The sequence below is a fragment of the Pieris napi genome, chromosome 7 (assembly GCF_905475465.1).
Source record: "Pieris napi chromosome 7, ilPieNapi1.2, whole genome shotgun sequence".
Classification (NCBI taxonomy): Eukaryota; Metazoa; Arthropoda; class Insecta; order Lepidoptera; family Pieridae; genus Pieris; species Pieris napi.
The window spans coordinates 12,517,334-12,538,852 of NC_062240.1; the positions used below are offsets into that span (position 1 = coordinate 12,517,334).

The 21,519-nt window shown below is 34.5% G+C and overlaps 1 protein-coding gene across 2 annotated transcripts in view; it reads right to left on the minus strand.

Annotated features, from left to right (window-relative positions):
* LOC125050822 (bifunctional heparan sulfate N-deacetylase/N-sulfotransferase) overlaps positions 1-21,519 on the minus strand; it is a 153,732-nt gene that overhangs the window by 37,618 nt on the left and 94,595 nt on the right. For both annotated transcript variants that reach the window (XM_047650858.1, XM_047650859.1), the window contains exons 5-8: positions 21,326-21,488; positions 15,604-15,810; positions 841-1,018; positions 98-343 (exon numbers count right to left, since the gene is read on the minus strand). In XM_047650858.1, coding sequence (XP_047506814.1) covers positions 98-343; positions 841-1,018; positions 15,604-15,810; positions 21,326-21,488 — 794 coding nt within the window. The remainder of the gene's footprint in view (positions 1-97; positions 344-840; positions 1,019-15,603; positions 15,811-21,325; positions 21,489-21,519) is intronic.

The window sequence follows — 21,519 nt, forward strand, 5'->3', positions numbered from 1 at the left end:
CAAGCCGCACGGTAAGTGACTGGTCGTTGACGACTCGAATCACTCTTCCTTGATATACTTATAAAAGCAACTATGTCTTTTGATAAAAAATTCTTACCTAGCCGGTCTTAAATGTGGATATTCCTCAGTACTAGTGACTTTCACGTCCCACACCTTCCTCCAGGCTTCGTACAACGGCTCATGCACTGGGTACACGCCCGAATGGTGCGGCGAGACCGAGTAGCATGAGTTTGTGGGTATTCCATGCTCCATGGCGAACTGTTTGTTCAACATCATTTCTGACTCCAGCTGTGACACGTTGTTGTAGAGATGGGGTTGCTGGTGGTTCCACATGTGACAAAACCTGCCAAATAATGTTTATTTAAGGTAAAGGACTTTCGACTTATGACACGAGCTCAAAAGCCTGGGTTCAGGTAGGTACTGAGTAGGGAGCGTTCAAGTATTACGTCACGCCATATTTGGAGATTATTGACCCCCCCCCTCTCATGTAACGCGCCGTAACGTTTTTCTGTACCTAATAGTAAAACGTTTCTTGACCACCCAGTGACTCTTTATACGTAAAAGTTACCATTATGTGGTGTAAAGTAGTCAAAAATAATATTAAAAATAACGCGTATTTCAATCCCTGCCCAGCATCGTAACGTTTTACAAAAGAACCCCCCCGAAATTCGTTACGTAATACATGAATGCTCCCTTATATGCTTGACTTCGATCAGTCTCTTTGTTAAATGGGAAAATAGATAATTAGACTAAAATAAAATAATAGAAATGTGAACTAGTCGTGTCCACTTGACGGGAATGAGAGTGAAAATTTCTTCTAAACTGCCGGCGACTACTCACCAGCTGAAATGCTCTCGATTCTTCAATAGAGAATCATCTCCGCGATTCTCCAGAGCCGTTCCATGGTGATAATACTTAGCACTGAAGCCAAGGTTAAACCTGAAGCCTGGGACCAGCCGCTGCAGAGCCACTTGGGACGCCATTAACGCTGACACGTCTTCTTCGTGTAATCTGGTACCTGCAATGAATTTAAATATTCTTTAATCTTGTGGTTATATGGAAAATGTCTAACGAATTAAAGAATGCGTGAACAGTTTCAGAAAAACAATCTCACGCGTAGGCGGCATAATATTTACCATAATAAACATCTACCTAAAATCGGAACCGCATATAAATTAAAAGAAAAACACTGTAATTGCCTTTCTGATACCTAATCTGCATTTAGCCAACAATCACTAGTGAGATCTAAAATAGTAAGTGTAGTATTTTTATTATTTGTAACATTTATCTTTAGAGGCCTGATCAGAGAGGCCTGCTTTAGCGTGCGACTCTCATACCTGAGGTCGTAGGTTTGATCCCCGGCTGTGCACCAATGGAATTTCTTTCTATGTCCGCATTTAACATTTGCTCGAACGGTGAAGGAAAACATCGTGAGGAAACCGACATGTCTTAGACCCAAAAAGTCGACGGCGTGTGTCAGGCACTGGAGGCTGATCACCTACTTGCCTATTAGATTAAAAAATGATCATGAAACAGCTTCAGAAATCTGAGAGCAAGACCTAAAGAGGTTGTAGCGCCACTGATAAATTTTTAACATTTATCTTTATCATAATTATCATCATATATCGTAGAACATAGTTTAGAACAGATAGTAACACTGTCTAGTACATAGTACATGTTACATATGTAGTGATGAACTTTAATAAATAAATAAATACATAGAGGACTAGAGGTGGACTATCATACTTTAGAGTATTATTTATTTTGATTTCTTTATTTATCTACAGAAATACCTATATTATCTTAACAGGCTAAGCCAATACTATAATGTCGAGAAAAAATAAAAGGACATAATTTAAACACATAATATACACAATATAGCTACTGTCAATTCACTCTGCAAACATATAAATATGTCGATAGTGTCGGAGACAGCATTTAGTAAGCGACTTTGATAACGGGGATCTGTGCAACAGACTAGTTCTAGCCCTTGGTATCGCAAAAAACCTTGGCCTTCGCCGTCGCACATATCCCATCAGTAAAAAGACACCTTGTCTTGTAGCACACTACCCCAAGACTTTCAGTACATACTAGGCCTGTAAGTCCCGTCAGGTTTCCAATTTATTGTATCGCATCCCTAAGACAAATAATGTTGGGTACATTATAGGATATTAGATATAGACAATATACAAATATATTTCTCTTGAGTGTGAAATATGCGCACATCTGGGTAACAGGACCTCACTATTACATCCAGTATAAGGCCAGTCTCTATATCGTTATTGTATCCTGATACAAATAAAATCCTCCGTTTAGTTACGTTAAATTCCGTCACTGCAAATTCGTGCCAGTAGTTTCATTATTAAATCTACGATGTTTAATTAGAATAGGTATTATGGCGCCGCCAGCTCTACTATTATCTATAGCAAGTAATTTGTTGGACGTTGGCGCGAAGGATAGATTTTAATCGCTAAGCTAATAAACGTAAATTACGTGTTTAATAAATTCAACGGTGCGATATCGTTACGTACGCGGTTGTTCTTAATTTAAAAATCTACTTAATCTTAAATAATTAACGAAAAACCATTTACTTCTAAGTTACATAAAAAGTCTAACACGTTATTTTAATATAGACTATATATTTTTAGAACACATGACCATTTGTCAGGAGAGTTGAACTTGCATTTAAATGAAATCTTTTTATTTGCTCAAATACTGCGCCATGTCGTAAATAGCCACGAGGCGACAGCCACACAGGGCGACGAGAATTTCGTCTTAAAAAAAGTAATCGCTGCCCAGAAGGTAAGACAAAAGTTGACAAAACTCCCCAAGGTCCGAACAAATGAAACATGTCTCAAAAATATACCCTTTAATAAGAAAATAACTGAACTAGTGGAGGCAGACTCTTCGGTGTAGATACCATTCTTGCTGTCCACAATAGTCAGCCGTGGAAAACAGAATAAATTCACAGGCTTGTCTTACTTACAAACTTATGAACGTCAAAAAGCACCTATTAAATTCTTTTAGTTTTACATTTACTGAAGAACTGGCAATAAACTCTCCGCCAGTCTTTTTAATCACCAAGTTTTTGTTTTACAAAATGTTTGTAAGGAGCTGCAACCTTTACACCATGTTCCACATGACATTTTTAAGTAATGAATAATTAATTAATTATAAAAATAAAAAGACAAAGATTTGTCCTCTATCAGCAGGAGGCGTGGTGAAATAGGAGCACGCACTAACATTCTCTTATAGACCACAAGCCCATGAACAAAAAATACCTGTGAAATGACCCAACGTGAATTACGCTTAGAAGGCTGTTACTATATCTGAAAATAGCTCTGAGCACTATGCCGTCATTTCTGAGCGGTACATGTGAGTACGTGAGTGAATGGACTTTCTCAGGTACAATGGGGGAATTTCGACTAATTATTAATGTACGGCTTTGTTATAAGTGTATAGATGATTAAAAATAAATGTCGAAAAACCTAGTGCCGTACAAAAGTGATGGTGCCGGAAGGCGGTGCAAATTTTTAATTCGACGACAGTTGCAGAAGCAATATAGGTCATTTATTACTGTACGGCATTTGTGTGATTCCTTTTGGACACATATACAGATACTTTACCCGTAAACGCCGTACATATTTCCAGCGGAGCGGTCGAAAGCCAAGGGTCGCAACATATGTCTGATTAGCATATAGGTGATGATGATATGAAACAACATAAAATTAAATGATCTTGAGAGTACTTCACAAATAGATAAAATTTTCCAGCATGCCGTACATTTTTTGTGGAACACATAGGTGTATGGGGTAAATTACTTTCCTCAGAAAAGAGTCATTTTCCGGTGACTTTTATCTGTACGGCAATAACACAGGTTATTAATACTTTAGACAATCTTCAATAAAAGATAAATGCCGTACACTTTCGATCGTCCGCTACCACCGCCTACCAATACAGGGCGTCTCAAAGTTTTGGGAAATGAAGGGAAAGTACCTTAAATATCGTAAATAGGGTATTTTACTAAAAGAAGACTTTATGTTATTTTTAAAAGTTATTAATTCTGCATTCAAAGATTTAAAAAAAAATACTTGCCTCGTCTGGGAATCGAACCGACTTAAATGTAAAAAAAAACACCCCTACTTTTATGATGCCAATCGAAAGAATGGCCAAAAACTAATAACTCTTCTTAAGTAACATAGTATTTTAAAAGAAAGGAACAGCGTGAATATATCTTTTTAATCAAATTAAAAACATTATCTATCGTATTCAGCCTAAAAAAATCCCCTACGAGTCTGTTACTTTAGAAAAGTTTATAGGTTTTGGCCATTCTTTCGATTGGCATCATAAATGTAGGGGTGTTTTTTTTAAATTTAAGCCGGTTCGATTTCCAGACGAGGCAAGTAGTTTTAAAAAAATCTTTGAATGCAGAATTACTAACTTTTAAAAATAACATAAAGTCTTCTTTTAGTAAAATACCCTATCTGCGATATTTAAGGTACTTTCCCTTCATGTCTCATAACTTTGGGACGCCCTGTATTATATTTTTATTTTTGTTAAAAATATTTTTCCTTTACCTCTCACTGCTGGTACGATAAGGCTGTAAATATACTTTACAGCCTTATGGTAGTATACTCAGACATGTACAGTTTTTAATGACCTTAAGGGACACCTCAAACGTCGTCGAAGTTTTTATCAGCTGTAAAGAATAATCTGGAGTAAAATGTACGGCATCTGGTTTTTTTTGTTTATTTATATTTGTTACATATAAAATAACAATAATCTTTGAAAATATTACTCCCCATATTACTCTAGGAGCATTTGAAAAGTCATCTAAATTTCGGAAATTTCATATATTTTTTATCATAATATTTTTATTTGTTACCATTTATAATGAACGGCTATAAGGTACAACGGTAATATTTAGTAACATTATGTAAAAAAACAAGTTGCCGTACATTATTCTCTGATCTTACAGCAGTAAGAACTTGGTAAATCCTGAAATTTCGATAAATATTTAATTACACAAATATTAACTATGTAACGCGACAGACTCGCGTTGGCGTAAACAATGTCACACTACGGCCAAGACGCATACACGCAACGCACACATAGAAGCGCGCGGCTTCTATATAATGCGATGTCCGATCAAGCTCGTGGCATTCGCTAGCTAGACGTCTGCAAGTACGATAGCCCACCGGGTCGTCTGCTTGTGGATCTTCAGTAGCTTTTCTTGACCGATGCCCCGCGTCGTTAAGTTAAGCCTTAGCTAGGTGAACATAAGGGTTGCGATGCCCCGCGTCCTCCCTACGGTTCAATGTTAGGTTAGTCGTATTGTACCTACCTACTGTAATGTTTTCAATATTGTAACAAGAAGAACAATAAATTACTTTCTTAAGGACAATTGAGTTTAATTCTCAACACGCCCTTACAACTGGCGCCCAACGTGGGGTAATACCTATAATTGAAGTAACGATTAAAAATTCAAATGGGTACGCTTATTTAGACTCCGCGGCTCGTACAAGTATCGCTGGTTCTACATTATACGAATTATTATTAAAAGAAGGCTACACTTTCACGGACAAGGAAGCTATAATTAATTTAGCTGATGGCTCCACAAAACACACGAAGCTCAAAGTTATAACCATTGAAATAAATATAGGTAATCGTTGTGTTCCCATTACATTCTCTGCAATGCCAGATGAAAAGAATACTAGAACATTGTTGGGAATAGATTTTCTAGAATCTGCAGGAATAGTACTTAACTTACCTCAGAGGTCATGGTATTTCATTGATGCTCCAGAAATGATTTTTCCATTCTTACAAATTAAAAACGTACCCGCACTCATTATAAAGAATTCCCAAAATGTAAAAAAATTGGATTTTACAAATATCAATTTAACTTCAGAAACAAACGACAGTCCAACAGAGTTTTTAAAATGGTTTAATGAAATTAAAATGTTATCTCCTATTCCGGATACTCCTCCTTACATTAAAAATGAATCCGAAACAAGCCCCGTACATAAACGAGAATGGAAGTTAAGGCGATTGAATACACCACCTCCAATTATTCGTCCTAGGGAGCCTAGAGCAGAAAACGAAGACACATTAAAGCATAAGGATCCTCGTGTACAATACATACCAATAAATCCTATTAAACTTTATTCTTTTGATTTTTCAATCATTGATCAACCAGATATTTTATTAAGAAATAATGAGGCTGAATTATTAAGTGATAGAGAACGATCGCAATTAAATAATCTATTGTTTGAGTATCAAACAATTTTTAATAAAAATGGTTTCCCAACTACAAACATAGAGCATACAATTGATACCGGTAATCATCAACCAGTATCTGTAAAACCATATCGATTATCACCTCTTCGTCAGAAACAATTAAGGACGAAAATTGATGAAATGCTAGAAAATGATATCATTGAGGAGTGTGACTCACCTTGGGCAGCACCAGTTATCCTCGTTCCTAAAGGTGGAAACGATGTAAGAGTTTGTATTGATTACAGACGTTTGAACGAAATAACTAAACCTGACCGATATCCTTTGCCAAGGATGGATGATTTATTACATCAAGCTAAAGCAATGCCATATATGTCTACAATTGATTTACCGTCAGGTTACTGGCAAATAATTGTAAATATTAATGACCAAGACAAAACAGCATTTGTGTCTCCCTTCGGAACATATAAATTTAAGAGAATGCCATTTGGGTTACGCAATGCTCCAGCAACTTTTCAGAGGCTCATGGATCGTTTCGTTCGTGGGCTGAAATCACAATATATTTTAGCGTACTTAGATGATCTACATTTGAGATCTAAAACATTTGAAGAACATATAGAAAGTCTCAGAGAAATTTTCAATAAATTAAAAGAATACAATTTAAGAGCTAACAGAAATAAATGCAATTTCGGGTGTTCAAAAATAAAATATTTGGGTCATCTTATTGTTCCAGAAGGAATACAAGCAGATCCGGAGAAAATATCAGCTATCGTAAATTTAAAACCTCCCAGTAATTTGAAACAGTTGATATCATTTTTACAAACTGCTTCGTGGTATCGAAGATTTATTAAAAATTTTGCAATCATAGCTAGACCTCTAACCCTTCTAACAAAGAAAAATGCGACTTGGGTCTGGGATAATGATCAACAAAATGCATTCAATTTACTCAAAGAAGCATTAACTACTGCACCAATATTGCGTCAAGCTGTAAATGACGAACCATTTACCTTGAAAACCGATGCAAGTGACTATGCTATTGGAGCAGCTTTATTGCAGGGGGAGGACAATAATGAGCATGTTGTAGAATATGCTAGTAGATTATTAACTCCAGCGGAAAAGAACTACACTGTGACTGAAAAAGAAGCCCTTGCAATAGTCTGGGCGGTTTCTAAATTTAGAGGGTATATTGAAGGAACGAAATTTTTAACTATCACAGACCATCAACCATTAAAATGGCTTATGAACTTAAAAACACCTACAGGTCGTTTAGCAAGATGGGCGATGCAATTGCAACCATATGAACTGGAAATACAATATTCTACAGGGCGTACAAATTATTTAGCAGATATGCTATCTCGCCCTCAGTGCGATGAACACATTGATGATAGTAAGATTTCTTTAAATTTAGCAGAAATAGAATTGCCGAAACGGAGTGAATTATCCATAAGAGAGGGACAATTAAACGATGAAGACTTAGCAAAAATAATTTATGCTTTAGAAGGTGATATTGAGAGTGAAGACTACATAGAATGGTTTAAAAAAGGTTATTTACTTCACAAAGGAGTTCTTTATCGTTACATAGCTGATCAAGATGATGACGATGCGAAACTTTTGATTCCGAAGCAAGAAAGATATAACATATTAAAAGCTTACCATGATGCACCAATATCAGGACATTTGGGAGCCGATAAAACCATTGCTCGCATAACTAGTCATTTTTGGTGGAATGGTCTTAGAAAAGATGTTTTGAAATATATTAAAATCTGTATTGAATGTCAACGTTACAAACCTTCAAATATGAAACCATCTGGTTTATTTCAATCTACTGCAAATTACCAGAGATTTGAAGTATTGTCGATTGATCTTTTTGGACCTTTACCAAAATCAGAAAATGGAGAAAAATGGGTATTTATCATTGAAGATACTGCAACTAAATGGATAGAACTTTTTGCTGTAAAGGATGCAACATCGGAAGCATGTGCTAATATACTCATAAACGAAATCATTTTAAGATATGGTATTCCCAGGAAATTAATTAGTGATAATGGCACTCAATTTATATCAGCGGTTATGCAAAAACTTACTTTTTGTTTGGGTATAGATCATATACTTACTCCAGTGTATCATCCGCAGCCAAATATAGTAGAGAGAAGAAACAGAGACATGAAAACACAAATGGCGATATTTGTCAATAATCAACATCAAAATTGGCCAACTACGTTACCTACAATTAAGTTTGCTCTAAATACTGCTGTGTGTCAAAGCACGGGATACTCACCAGCTTATCTAATGTTTGGTCGAGAGCTTCGCACTCCTTACGATTTGACACATGATCTCAGCACTATTGTTCAATCAGAAAATTTTGTAGCTGAAATAACGCCTACTTTGAAGAAGCTAATAAGGGATTTAAAAATTGCAAGTGACAATATAGAAAAACTACAAGAATACAATCGAGACAAGGTTAACATTAAACGTAGACCCGATCCTGGTTATAAAAGTGGTGATTTGGTGTTAATTGAAACTCATCCATTAAGTAATCAAAATAAAAATTTTACATCAAAGTTAGCACCAAGAAGAGATGGACCTTACACGATTATAAGGAAGATAGGGTCATCACTTTATGAAGTTGCAAATATAAGTAATCCGATTCAATCAATAGGTAAATTTCATACATCAGCAATAAGGAAGTTTGAACAAAGAGAAGAAGAAGATGTCCCAGAAGCAATCCTGCCTATTAAAAGAAGAGGAAGACCAAGGAAAACTCCTGCCAATGTTAATGCTGGTACTCTCATCGGGACGACTCACCGAGTACCAGAGGGGGAGGATGTAACGCGACAGACTCGCGTTGGCGTAAACAATGTCACACTACGGCCAAGACGCATACACGCAACGCACACATAGAAGCGCGCGGCTTCTATATAATGCGATGTCCGATCAAGCTCGTGGCATTCGCTAGCTAGACGTCTGCAAGTACGATAGCCCACCGGGTCGTCTGCTTGTGGATCTTCAGTAGCTTTTCTTGACCGATGCCCCGCGTCGTTAAGTTAAGCCTTAGCTAGGTGAACATAAGGGTTGCGATGCCCCGCGTCCTCCCTACGGTTCAATGTTAGGTTAGTCGTATTGTACCTACCTACTGTAATGTTTTCAATATTGTAACAAGAAGAACAATAAATTACTTTCTTAAGGACAATTGAGTTTAATTCTCAACACGCCCTTACAACTATAATATTTGGACGGCATAATTATAAAACATTATTGTCCGTGTTAAATAATATTTTGAACATGTTGCCGTACATTTTACAATGACCTTAGGGTATATGGGTGTAGGGGTAGGGTTCCGACCCTTGGCTTTCGACCGCTCCGCTGGAAATATGTACGGCGTTTACGGGTAAAGTATCTGTATATGTGTCCAAAAGGAATCACACAAATGCCGTACAGTAATAAATGACCTATATTGCTTCTGCAACTGTCGTCGAATTAAAAATTTGCACCGACTTCCGGCACCATCACTTTTGTACGGCACTAGGTTTTTCGACATTTATTTTTAATCATCTATACACTTATAACAAAGCCGTACATTAATAATTAGTCAAAATTCCCCCATTGTACCTGAGAAAGTCCATTCACTCACGTACTCACATGTACCGCTCAGAAATGACGGCATAGTGCTCAGAGCTATTTTCAGATATAGTAACAGCCTTCTAAGCGTAATTCACGTTGGGTCATTTCACAGGTATTTTTTGTTCATGGGCTTGTGGTCTATTATAAAAGCGGTAACTTTCCACCACCTTTTTCAATCTGTAACTGCCACCAAACGCTTAGAATCATCATCAATTACATAATAGTGAAAACCAAACCCAAACATGTAGCTGATCAAAGATAAAACATATAAAATGAAAGGTTGAAATTATTAATAATTTCACCACATACAGTATACACGAATACTTTTAAAATTTATTCATTATATTTTCTCTTACCAAATTTTACTTCTCTAAACGTAGTATTATATTAACGGATACGAAGAATATGCTGTGTTGAAAGCTTAAACTCAGTATAATAGTCGTTAATATGCAGAATACCTGCACAGGTCACGTACTCTGACCGAACAAACAGAGTTCCACACGTCCGCTGTTATTGAAATATATCTTGGAAAGAATTCACGTCAATATGCGGTTTAATGTTATTTGCCAAGGGTCGACCCGATCCTATTCAAAGTCGTCCGGGTCGCGCTCTGGGGTCAACAATGACCCTCATATTTGTACTATCGGAGTTTAAAGCGAGTTTATTATTTTCAGATTAATGCTTAAAGAAATGGTTTGTGTAATATTCAGATAAACCTGACTTATATTAATAATTTACTTGCAAGAATATAGTACAAAAATATCGTGGTACAATCTAAACGTGCATATTTGTCTTTTAATGTAGAATTTTACACATAAATTATACGTTCCAAGACTATGGGACATAAAGGGAAAGTACCTTAACTATCGTAGATAGGATGTTTTGCAAAACAAAAGACTTTGTTTTATTTTATTTTAAAAAGTAAGAATTACTGCATTCAATGATTTTCTAAAAATTACATTAAAAAAATTGTTTGATCAATTATTTCTCGATGAATAATTATTTTTTGTGCATTCTCTTGAATAAAGGGTGATTTTTCACATTTGAGTCGGTTCGATTCCCAGACGAGACAAGTAATTTTTAGAAAATCATTGAACGCAGTAATACTTACTAAAACTAATTCTTCTTTCAGCTTTCTATCTTATCTACGATATTTAACGTACTTTCCCTTGATGTCCCATTAGGACAAAAACATTATCAAATTAATACTAATTATAATGTTTCACTCAAATAATCATTAATAGAACAATAATATATATAAATGTGCTTTTTATGTGATTGTACCTAATTAAATAGTAATTCGATTAATGATTTATATCAATTATAACAATTATAAATTGTAAAAATTAAGTCGTACCTTGGAACAATTCTGTTGTTTAATGTTTTTTGTGCTTGTTAATAAATCAAATTCATATAATTATATTAAAAAGAACCCTTCCTGTTCTTTTCAATCTCGTTTTATTTACATACCAAACGATGATTTAAAAATAGTCATAATCCTTTATAAATATAGATATGTTCGGCCATTTCGAGCGATAAAAGAGTGGGCAAATATTTTCCTAAAAACTCAATGGCGCTCGAGAGCCAGCAAAACCAGGCAAACATAATGGACGCTGAAATATAATTCCTTTAATGGGAAATATTTTTGACTATACTTTTACTCACAAATCTTCCAAGATTTCTTTCCTTACACTGTTATTTTTTACTATTATTATTATGACATTATTTTTCGTTTGCGTCTGAGGCGCAAACTAACTATTGTGGTCTCTATATGACCAGCGCTGTGGAACACGTCTGCTCCACAGCATAATGCTGAACTCCAGTTACAACCACAACACACACACATCACACACTTAAAATGTATCCTATTCCTTTTTTTCATTCCATAATTTTTGTTATTTTTATTGTTTGATTATTATTATTTTCATTAATTTATTATTTTAAATGTTATGTCTATATCTATGAATATCATTGTTGCGTTCAGGGAAGTGGCGAATATGAGAATATATTTGCAACTATAGAATAATTGGTGTACGAGAATAGAATATTCAGCGAGGCAATCAATTCGTTTCATTAAATCTATCCAGGTCAATCAAACTTAAATCTAGTTTCAAAAACCTGTCAAAGCATTTTTTATATAAAAATTTACTGGGCTATATTTTACACTTTACGCATGTTACCCCTGGGGTTAGTGTACACCCACTGCTCTTCAGTGAGACGGGTAAGTAGTACCCACAAAACCCACCTTGTATACTGCACTTTAGTTGGCAAGGTAAGTATGAAATAAAGACAGGATTTGTGATTAATAGAAATACACACCACAGCCAAAACAGGAACTATTGTTTTGATTTGATATTTAGCGTTTTCAAATGTTCAGTAGCGATATTATCTGTTTTATATTTTATTTTTCTCGACATTATCGCATTGACATAGTCTATAAGGATAATGTATGTATTTCTATAATATTATTTATTTAAACACTGTTTTGACCGGATTGAAGTTATGTATTATTATAAATTTACAACTATTTAACATAATTTTAAATTTATCCGACGTTTCGCGTGCTTTACAGCGTGCGTGGTCACGGTGACAGTGTTTTATTTAAATGAGTTATGTTAATCAAAGACAATACTATATTATTTATTATTTATAAATAAACCTGTAAGAGTTTCTGTAATAAATAAATGTTAACCAATATAATGTGTTAAACACATTGTAGAAAATAGCTTTGTTTCGCAAAATAATATCCATAATATACTAGTAGAGAAGAAGAAGAAGAAAAGAATGAGGTTAATATTAAGGGCAAGATACTGAGTCAAGACTTAACGTTAAGTATGACTTACGTATATCAAAATAATAAGTTTACAAAATAATTGCGGCTTAGCATGGTAAAAGATAGTTGCACACTAACTAATCTATACCAAGCCTTTGTTAACAAAAGAAACAAGGAACTAGTATGAGCCAGTTATTATAGTGTGCAGTGGAATCGGTGCTATTGTACTCTAATTAAAAATGCTACTTTTGTGCAATTTTATTCGTGCGATCTCGGTGCTTTGTATAAACTAACGCCATCTGCAAAAGCCTTTTAAATTAAAAATAATCTTATCTTAAATATATATAAGGTCTTTTATTAATGTATTTAGAACTGTGGAATGTGATATGTTAGATAAAACAGTTGATAAATTACATTTTGGGTTTGATTTCCGGTGAAAGAATTATTTTACTTGGTAGACCTAGAAAGATGTGAACCAGATGACGAAAAGTCGGTCTTATTTTAGCTATGAGACTAGAGATAGTTGGGATTATATGCTACAATTTTAAATTATATAGAAAGACTAGCTGCCAACGCGAACTTCATTTCTCCTTAATGTTATTGTACTTAGCCTACCTTTTTAGTACACTACAGTTTTCTTAAAACTTTTTAGGTTTTTCTGTAAATTTGTCTCTATATTAACTTCAGAGTTCAAGTTAACACTTTTTAATTAACAAATAAAAAATAGGAGTTGATCGTAGAGGGGTGAAAATTAAGGGTTTTATGTATTTTTGTATGTTGTATAATAAAAAAATAAAAACACAAAATTTTATCTAAAAAATAAAAATATAGGGTTGGACCACCCTTAGTATTTAGGGGTTCCTAAGATAGATAGTAGTCAGACTTACTAAATAGGCATAAAAAATTTCATAAGAATCGGTCGAGCCGTTTCGGAGGAGTATGGGAAGGAACATTTTGTCACGAGAATTTTATATATTAGATTACGGAATCACAAAGAAATGTTATTATTACTTGGTTCAAAATTTGTTGAACTGATATATATATTTAATTAATTTCGTCAAAAGTTACTTAAAATATAACCTATATTTATACGGGTGACCTAAATAAACGTATCTTAATTATTAAAAATATACCTTTTTCTTATCAACTTTTTGATTATTTTGAATAGGGAACAAGTATATTACTTTAAAAACTTCCTTAGATTTTTCGCGATTTCACTTATTTTTTCGTGTTCATTATCAAATTACAATATCGAATGGGGTGTTAAAGAAAATAGGATTGCAGTGATCGCTTTACACAAAGTGGGTATTTTTTATGTTACACGAGGCAAACGGGCAGGAGGCTCACCTGATGTTAAGTGATACCCCCGCTCATGGACACTCGCACTGCGAGAATGCTCGCAAGCGCGCTGCCGGTCTTTTAATAATTGGTACGCTCTTTTTTGAAGGACCCTAAGTCAAATTGGTTCGGAATTTCAGCATTATATTTCTTATTAGGTAATATTACTGTATAGGCTTGATTGTAATTCATATACTCGCTGTTTTTGTTGAGCTTATAGTAAGAAAAATAAGTTTAATGGATTTTGTGCCTCGCAATACATGAATATTGCTTTCATCTATATAAACTCATTCTCTTCTCCGGTCTACATATAACACATAAACATATTAGCTTAGAAACTAACGATAGTCGGTAAATCCTATGAAATTCCTGATTATTGTAACACTTTACTTAAAACTCTAAACCGATAAAATTGCGGTTAAATAAGGAATAACTAAACAAAGGAATAATTAAAGGATAAGTCGAATTTAACTTTGATATTGTCGAGCGAGTTTGCTTATCTTGGCGAAGCGGCGTACAAATTATTGGAAGAAGTCTATTAAGTGTGAGGGTGTGCAATTATTTAATAAATTACCGTCTAAAGTTCGTAATATTAGCGCGTTTAACCAATTCAAAAGGGCATTAAAGATACATATCAGAATGAGCCTAGTAGACTTAAATTAGGACGGCTGTCTAATGGCGACGTGTATCTCGTTTCTACGCAGACAATTCCGCGGTGGAATAAACGACAATTCATTTTGACACAATGACATAAGTGGTTGCCTGGAAGAGAACGCTTGAAAGCGATAAGTCCGGCAGTTTCCATTTTTTTTATTCAATTATTTAATTGTACTGTACTTTTGTATGCCTGCAACGAAGTAGTAATAAATAAAGCCCGCAAGTCTTGAATTCGATTCCGAACCACAAACTCGCCATAATCAATGACAGAGACGAAAAAAATGTGTATGCCTTATGCAAGACTTTTAATAAGAAAAATAAAAGTTAGAAACACCCTTATAATAAGTTTTTTTTAATTACCCACCTGAACAACGCATTTGGATAATTTAATACCCCAAATTTAGAAAATATAAAAAAATAACAACGGCTACCCACCCAAAACATTCCTTACAAATGAAGTCGATGACATATTATACCTTTGTCAGTCAAAATATACCGTGTTAAACTATTAGAAATTCAAGGCCTGTAACATAAGTCAGGCGTAAAAGCCTACACGCACAGGAGTGACAGCTAAACGTTTAAGCCTTTAATCTATATAATTAAAAACAATGTATATTACTAATTATTTTAATAAATAAAAATATATCAGTGGCACTACATAGGCGTGGGCCTCAGATTTCTGTATCTATTTCATTTGTCAATCTAATAGGCAATTATGTGATCAGCCTCCTGTGCCTAAACACACCGTCGACGTTTTGGATCTCAGGCACGCCGGTTTACTCGCGATACTTTCCTTCACCATTCAAGCGAATGTTAAATGCACATAGAAAGCAAGTCCATTGGTGCACAGCCGGGGATCGAACCTACGAGCTCAGGGATGAGAGTCGCACGCTGAATCCACTAGGCCAACACTCTATGAATTTATTTTTACTACAATATTTAAATCTAAGTCTATATAAATAATGGCCTAAGAAACTCACCTCGTTCCCCCACGAAGATATCATCAATATCGACAAGTATCCACCGGTCGAGGCTCAAGCTCAACTGGCCATGACTGAGGTAACTCAACGCGTCGAGGAACAGCAACCGATGTAACCAGAACTGCAGCCCGGCCCCAAACAGGACCCTTTGGACGCCGTCCAAACGACCGTGGTCTTGCATAACTGTAGCCAGCGGTATGTGGTCTTCTGTTGAAATTCGAAAGCTTTATTTATAAATATTTAATTTTAGCAAAGAAAATTATAAGAGTATACAGTGATTGGCTGAAAGCTCCGTACCGTATTGAACCATGATAATCGCATTTTCAAATTGTATATTTTCCGTAAAGACAATCTATAAAAAGGTTGTTAAATTTAAACTTTATTCAACTATACTGATATGTTGTATATGTATGATATTCAGAAAACTTTGATATATAAACGCGGTTTAACTAATGCTTCAATTTTATGTATTCCATTTTCGATTATATATAGAGTTTAGAAAATGTTATTATGCCTTAGGTATAATCGGTAGTTTTATTCATCTTCAATTTAAAATTTATTAAACTGTCCTGATATGTTGTATATGTATGATATTCAAAATATCTTTGATATGGAATCTTCTTGGAGTGTCTCAATGCCAGAGGGCTCGTGAGTACGTTGCCGGCCTTTTACTGACGTTAGAAACACAAATAGGCTGACTATCATTGGGAAGTAGGCTAATAATTTTCCTTGTAATTAAAAAGTTCTGTTTTAAGCACAAATTAAATCACACTATCACTTTTCGTATGGTATACATTAAATTCGTGTTTGTTACTGATATAAAGGACACGATATAAAAAGTGTGTTTTAATAGATTTATAAAAGGGAAGCGCTAATGGCGGCAGGCATTAGTGTCTCGTGTTTCAACAATAATGAACGGCTAGGTTTTTTAACACTACATATGCACGAAACATAATGTATTAATAATTATTTCGATATTGTTACGCTATGTTTACTTAGTTTCAGGAAAGTGGTAAAAATCTGAGCGTACGGCGATTTTTATAATCATTATTTGGTATATTTTGTATTCGGTGGGGAGGCCCTATTGAGAGTCGATACAGAGCAAGACCGCTCACGAGATGGGCGGATAACAGCATGATGCAGCTTGCCCTTGATGGAGATACCTGAATATCCTTGGAGGAAGTAAAATCTATAGTTGCAATATTTGTGAATATGTGAGTACCATGATCTACATCATAATTTAGTTATTTGCTGCATTGCTTTTTGTAACACCACGCGTCTATTTTATTTTAGTGTAGTAGTTTTTTTTATTCTAGGTACATGATCTTCACATATAATTTGGAATCAATGTATACAAAAATTTTGTAAAAACTATTTTAAAAGAGTAAGTATGGAGTTTCTTGCCCGTTTCTCTCCATTGAACTACCTTTTGGAAGAGGCAACTAGAGTAATGTTTTAAAAATATTAACTTGTAATTTTGACTTTCAAGAGTGCCTTTTAAATAGGCCTAATTGAAATAAATGATTTGACTTCGAGGCCTTTCCCTTCGCAGGTGAAGATACTTATTAGAAGGTAGATATTTAGTACTGATAAAATTTGTTTAATTTTTTTTCTTTTAAAAATTATGATAGTTTTAAGTTTACTTTTATAAATTAAGTATCTATAATAAATAAATACAACTAAAAAGCTTTTTAATTGTTTTTATTATTATTAAATATTTTTGTAGACATTTTAAATTATTCATTAAAAATTTTAACTGTAACGTTTCCGATGGCTTTATTGATTGACATTAATGATAAGGCATGAATATATTACTCGCTAATAATGAGGTCGACAATGTAGCAAAAAATGGAAAATTGTGGACTGCCTTGGAAAATTTTATCAATTTTCCATGTTTATAAATACAAATACTACTTTCTTTTTTATTCCGTGTTAATGTTTTGTTTCGTATGTGTTTTTATATAAACATATATTATTTTTAATATGACATATTTTGTAATATACTTCACGTGTAACATACAAATAGTTTAAGTTAATTTACAATCGACAAAGCGAATTATAATTTATAATACAAATTCCGCAGTCATTTCAAAGAATGTTACATCATGTTATAGCGCATGTGAAGAAAAAAAATTCTCGGAACAAGCGGGTTCGGAATAAACAATTTCAACCAAACTGTCCTTGACTGAAGCAACCATACACTGCATGTTCATTAAATTTGTAATGCCAACGTCTCTACACAACAAAAAAAAACTTTAATAGCACGTATAGTTCATATTCCTAAACAATTTATCAAATAAAACAAGTAACTTTGGTACTACCGTGCGTAACTTAAAAAAAATTGGTTGATTAGCAAAATCTGATATATTACATTATTTTATTTTACTTATTAAAATTTAACGTTTACCTTATTTATACTTGATACAGTTCTTAGGAATTAACTTTATTAGGAATGTTATTATATTTTACAATTCATAGGGATCACACTATTCTGAAAACACATTAGTTAGCTATATTCAAACACAAAATATAAATATTAATTCAAAAACCGTATTAACTGTTGTAGCTTCAAAAATTATTAAAACAAATAAAACATAAGTAGACAATAGAACCCAAAGGCCTGTAGGCCTTGGTTTCAGACTTCTGGATGTTTTTTAAGCACACCAACTTTTAGGTGTTGCGGTTTCCACACATGTCTTCCTTAAACCATTAACTGCGTACATAGAAAACATGCACAATCGTAATTTGAACGACCTCACGGTTTAGGACGCACACTTTTTTGTACATAAGGTTTGATTTAACAAGCCAATGGACATCCATTTTAGTGGGTGCGTTGCCGGGCTTTTAGAACTATACTCTGAAGGTCGCATCTCTCAGGGAAGACCAGGGAAGACTCCAACCAGACTCCCAGGGGAGTCGATTCCACAGTTCGCTAGTTCGCATAATGTCTTGTGAAGTCGACTTCCAGCCATCAAGGTGATGCCACTAACTCTCAAGCCACTAGGCCAACACTGCTCATAAAAATATTGAAAGGAAGACGGCAATAAGCATATTTTATGTACCCTTGAGATAAAAGTTATCCGCTATCAATTCAAAGTAATCGAGAGCAAAGGCCTCCCCAGAGTTTTTACAAGATGTAATTGTCTTAACTGTTGGCTCGTAAACTTTGATAAACATAAATCTTCACACATTAAACTTTGATCCAGCGATTCACCAACGGTAATATGAATTTATCGTTTCCGTTTTGGCTTTCTCAAATCAATCAAGCCGTCTGCATTTTTATTACCTATTGTGTTGCGTTCATTGAAATGTTTTAAAGTTTCGGTTTACACGTAGTATGAAAGACGGATTTCAAGTTGACAGTGACAAATGCGCAGTCGAAATGTCAAGTTCTGTAAATATTGTAGTCTGTGGATGGGACGCACACTCTTATAAATGTGTTCACGTATTTTGAAGTTTTAAAAGAATAGAGAATAAGATGAAGTATTTTCGAACCAACTCGATTTAGGAGCCTTCAAGAAAAAGAGGTTGTCAATCCTTAAAAGGCTTTAAGGCATGTGAGCCTCATGCCCGTTTTTCCCCAGTTTTTGTTATATAAAAAAATAGACTATCTACTTAGATATTTCAAGTGCAGTTTATTGCCAGTTCTTCTCTTCCGTTCTATAGTCTATACCCTTGATTTGAGAACTGGTAGTAAATTTAAAATTAGAATCATTTCATATATATTTATTTTTTGACGTTCATCAATGTAAATTTAATCCTATATGAAATGATTTTTGAGTATGCACAAACACCGGACAGTGTTTGTGAGACTCACACATCATTACCCGGTGGGATAGATTCGTCTGACAGAGTCGAAGCATCCCACTTCTACGTCATCATACGAGAATCGCGGATGTTCAACGCCTACTTCCATACCGGCAGATCTAGGTTGTCATTAATTTATTTACAAAAGCTAACGCTCGGCACACTGACACATTGTCACATAAGAAAAACAAAGTACATGATTCAATGTGCCAAGCAACAAAGACATATCTATATAAAAATACATCGATTTATAAATTACAAAAACTAAAGGAAAATTGGTTTCAAAGTGTGAGCATATCTAACTAGTTTATCAGAATGCTCAATCTGTCATCAGTGAGTTTTGGCCATTCAATTTTTTCTTGTAAAACCCCACCCGCATAGAACCTCATGACCTACTATAGTCGTATTTTTAATTAAACGAAGCCAACTGACAGTAGCTAATGTCACTTTGTAAAATAATGTTGCCATATTTAAAGTAATAGTGATGCGTTCAGTTCTTGTTCAATCAGATGAATGAACAATGAGTGTGAATAGTCAATCATTTCAAACAATAAAAGAATATTATTTCTATTTCAAAATTGTATAAAAGTGCTCTGATATAAGTTACTTACTAGTACTATGTAACTACAATCAGTTTTTTGACGTCTTATTACAAAGCGCGGCGCGGCGACTAGTGCCATCACCGATCATTAATTCAGGGGTTTTTACTTTGTCACAACACTATTTTTATTTCATTAAAAACTGACAACACCGTAAACGTCAGTTGATATCGTCTAATTAAAAATTCGACTATACTTACAAACACTAGACTATGGGGTAGATAATAATAAAAATGTCGTAAAAGAACTATAAAAGTTATGTTGATTGTTCGAAACGAGTTGAGAACAATTGTTTATATTGTCCAAATTAAAGCTTTAATGGATCTAATTAGCTTCCAACAGAAAATAATAGATTAATGAATGCAGCTGTTTATTTAATAGCCTATCATACCGTAACATTACTGTATTTAATAAATTTAAAATGACATTAAGCACATTCGGAGCCCAGAATACTAAAATTACAAAATTAAAACAGCTGTCGGATAGCGACGTGCAATTCGCATTATAATTAAGCTCTAATAAAAAAATAATTTTGATCGTAAGAATAAAGTTCTCTAACCAATAATTGACTGTTAAAAGCGTTCATAAAGCCAGTAACAGGGTTATTAATAGCCCAAGCTTTTTGATAATAGTTAACAGTTAAAAAATAAATCAGTGGCGCTACAACCTCTTTTGGTCTGAGCCTTAGATTTCTGAAACTGTTTCATGATCAAATAGGCAAGTATGTGATCAGCCTCGAGTGCCTGACACACGCCGTCGACTTACTGGGTCTAGACAAGCCGGTTTCATCACGATGTTTTCCTTTACCGTTCGAGCTAATGTTAAATGCGCACATAGAAAGAAAGTCCATTGATGCACAGCCGGGGATCGAACCTACGACCTCAGCGTTGAGAGTTGCACGCTGAAGCCTCTACGCCAACATTGCTCTTAACAGTTAATTTGAGTATTTAATATTTTGTTGTTCCCATACTCCTCCGAAACGGCTCTACCGATTCTTATGATTTTTTAAGCAAATTCAGTAAGTCTGGGAATCGGACAACATCTATTTTTCATCCCCCTAAATGTTAAGGGTGGGCCCACCCCTAAATTTTTATAACTATTTGTTTTTATTTTTTTATGATACGACATACAAAAATACACACAACCCTTAATTTTCCCTTCTCTACAATGAACCCTTATTTTTTATTATTGTAGATAGTTATTTTTATTGAACTAAAAAAATATTTCCTAGAAATACTATACATGGCAAAAAAAACGTTTGCCGGGTCATCTAGTAGGTATATATAATATATAACGTAATAAATAAGAATCCTCACCATTCGCTCCATATTCGTTCTCCCTTGAAGCCCACGCAACAGGTTCGTAAGTGGAACTATTAGGCCTAAACACCGTCCAATGGTCACCTGGCAGTGGTCCCCAAGCTGTCTCACCAGCCCGTGCTAATCTTAGCACTGGTGATGCTGGGTTTAATGATGCATCCTGAAGAAAATACATTAAATGTGATTTTCAT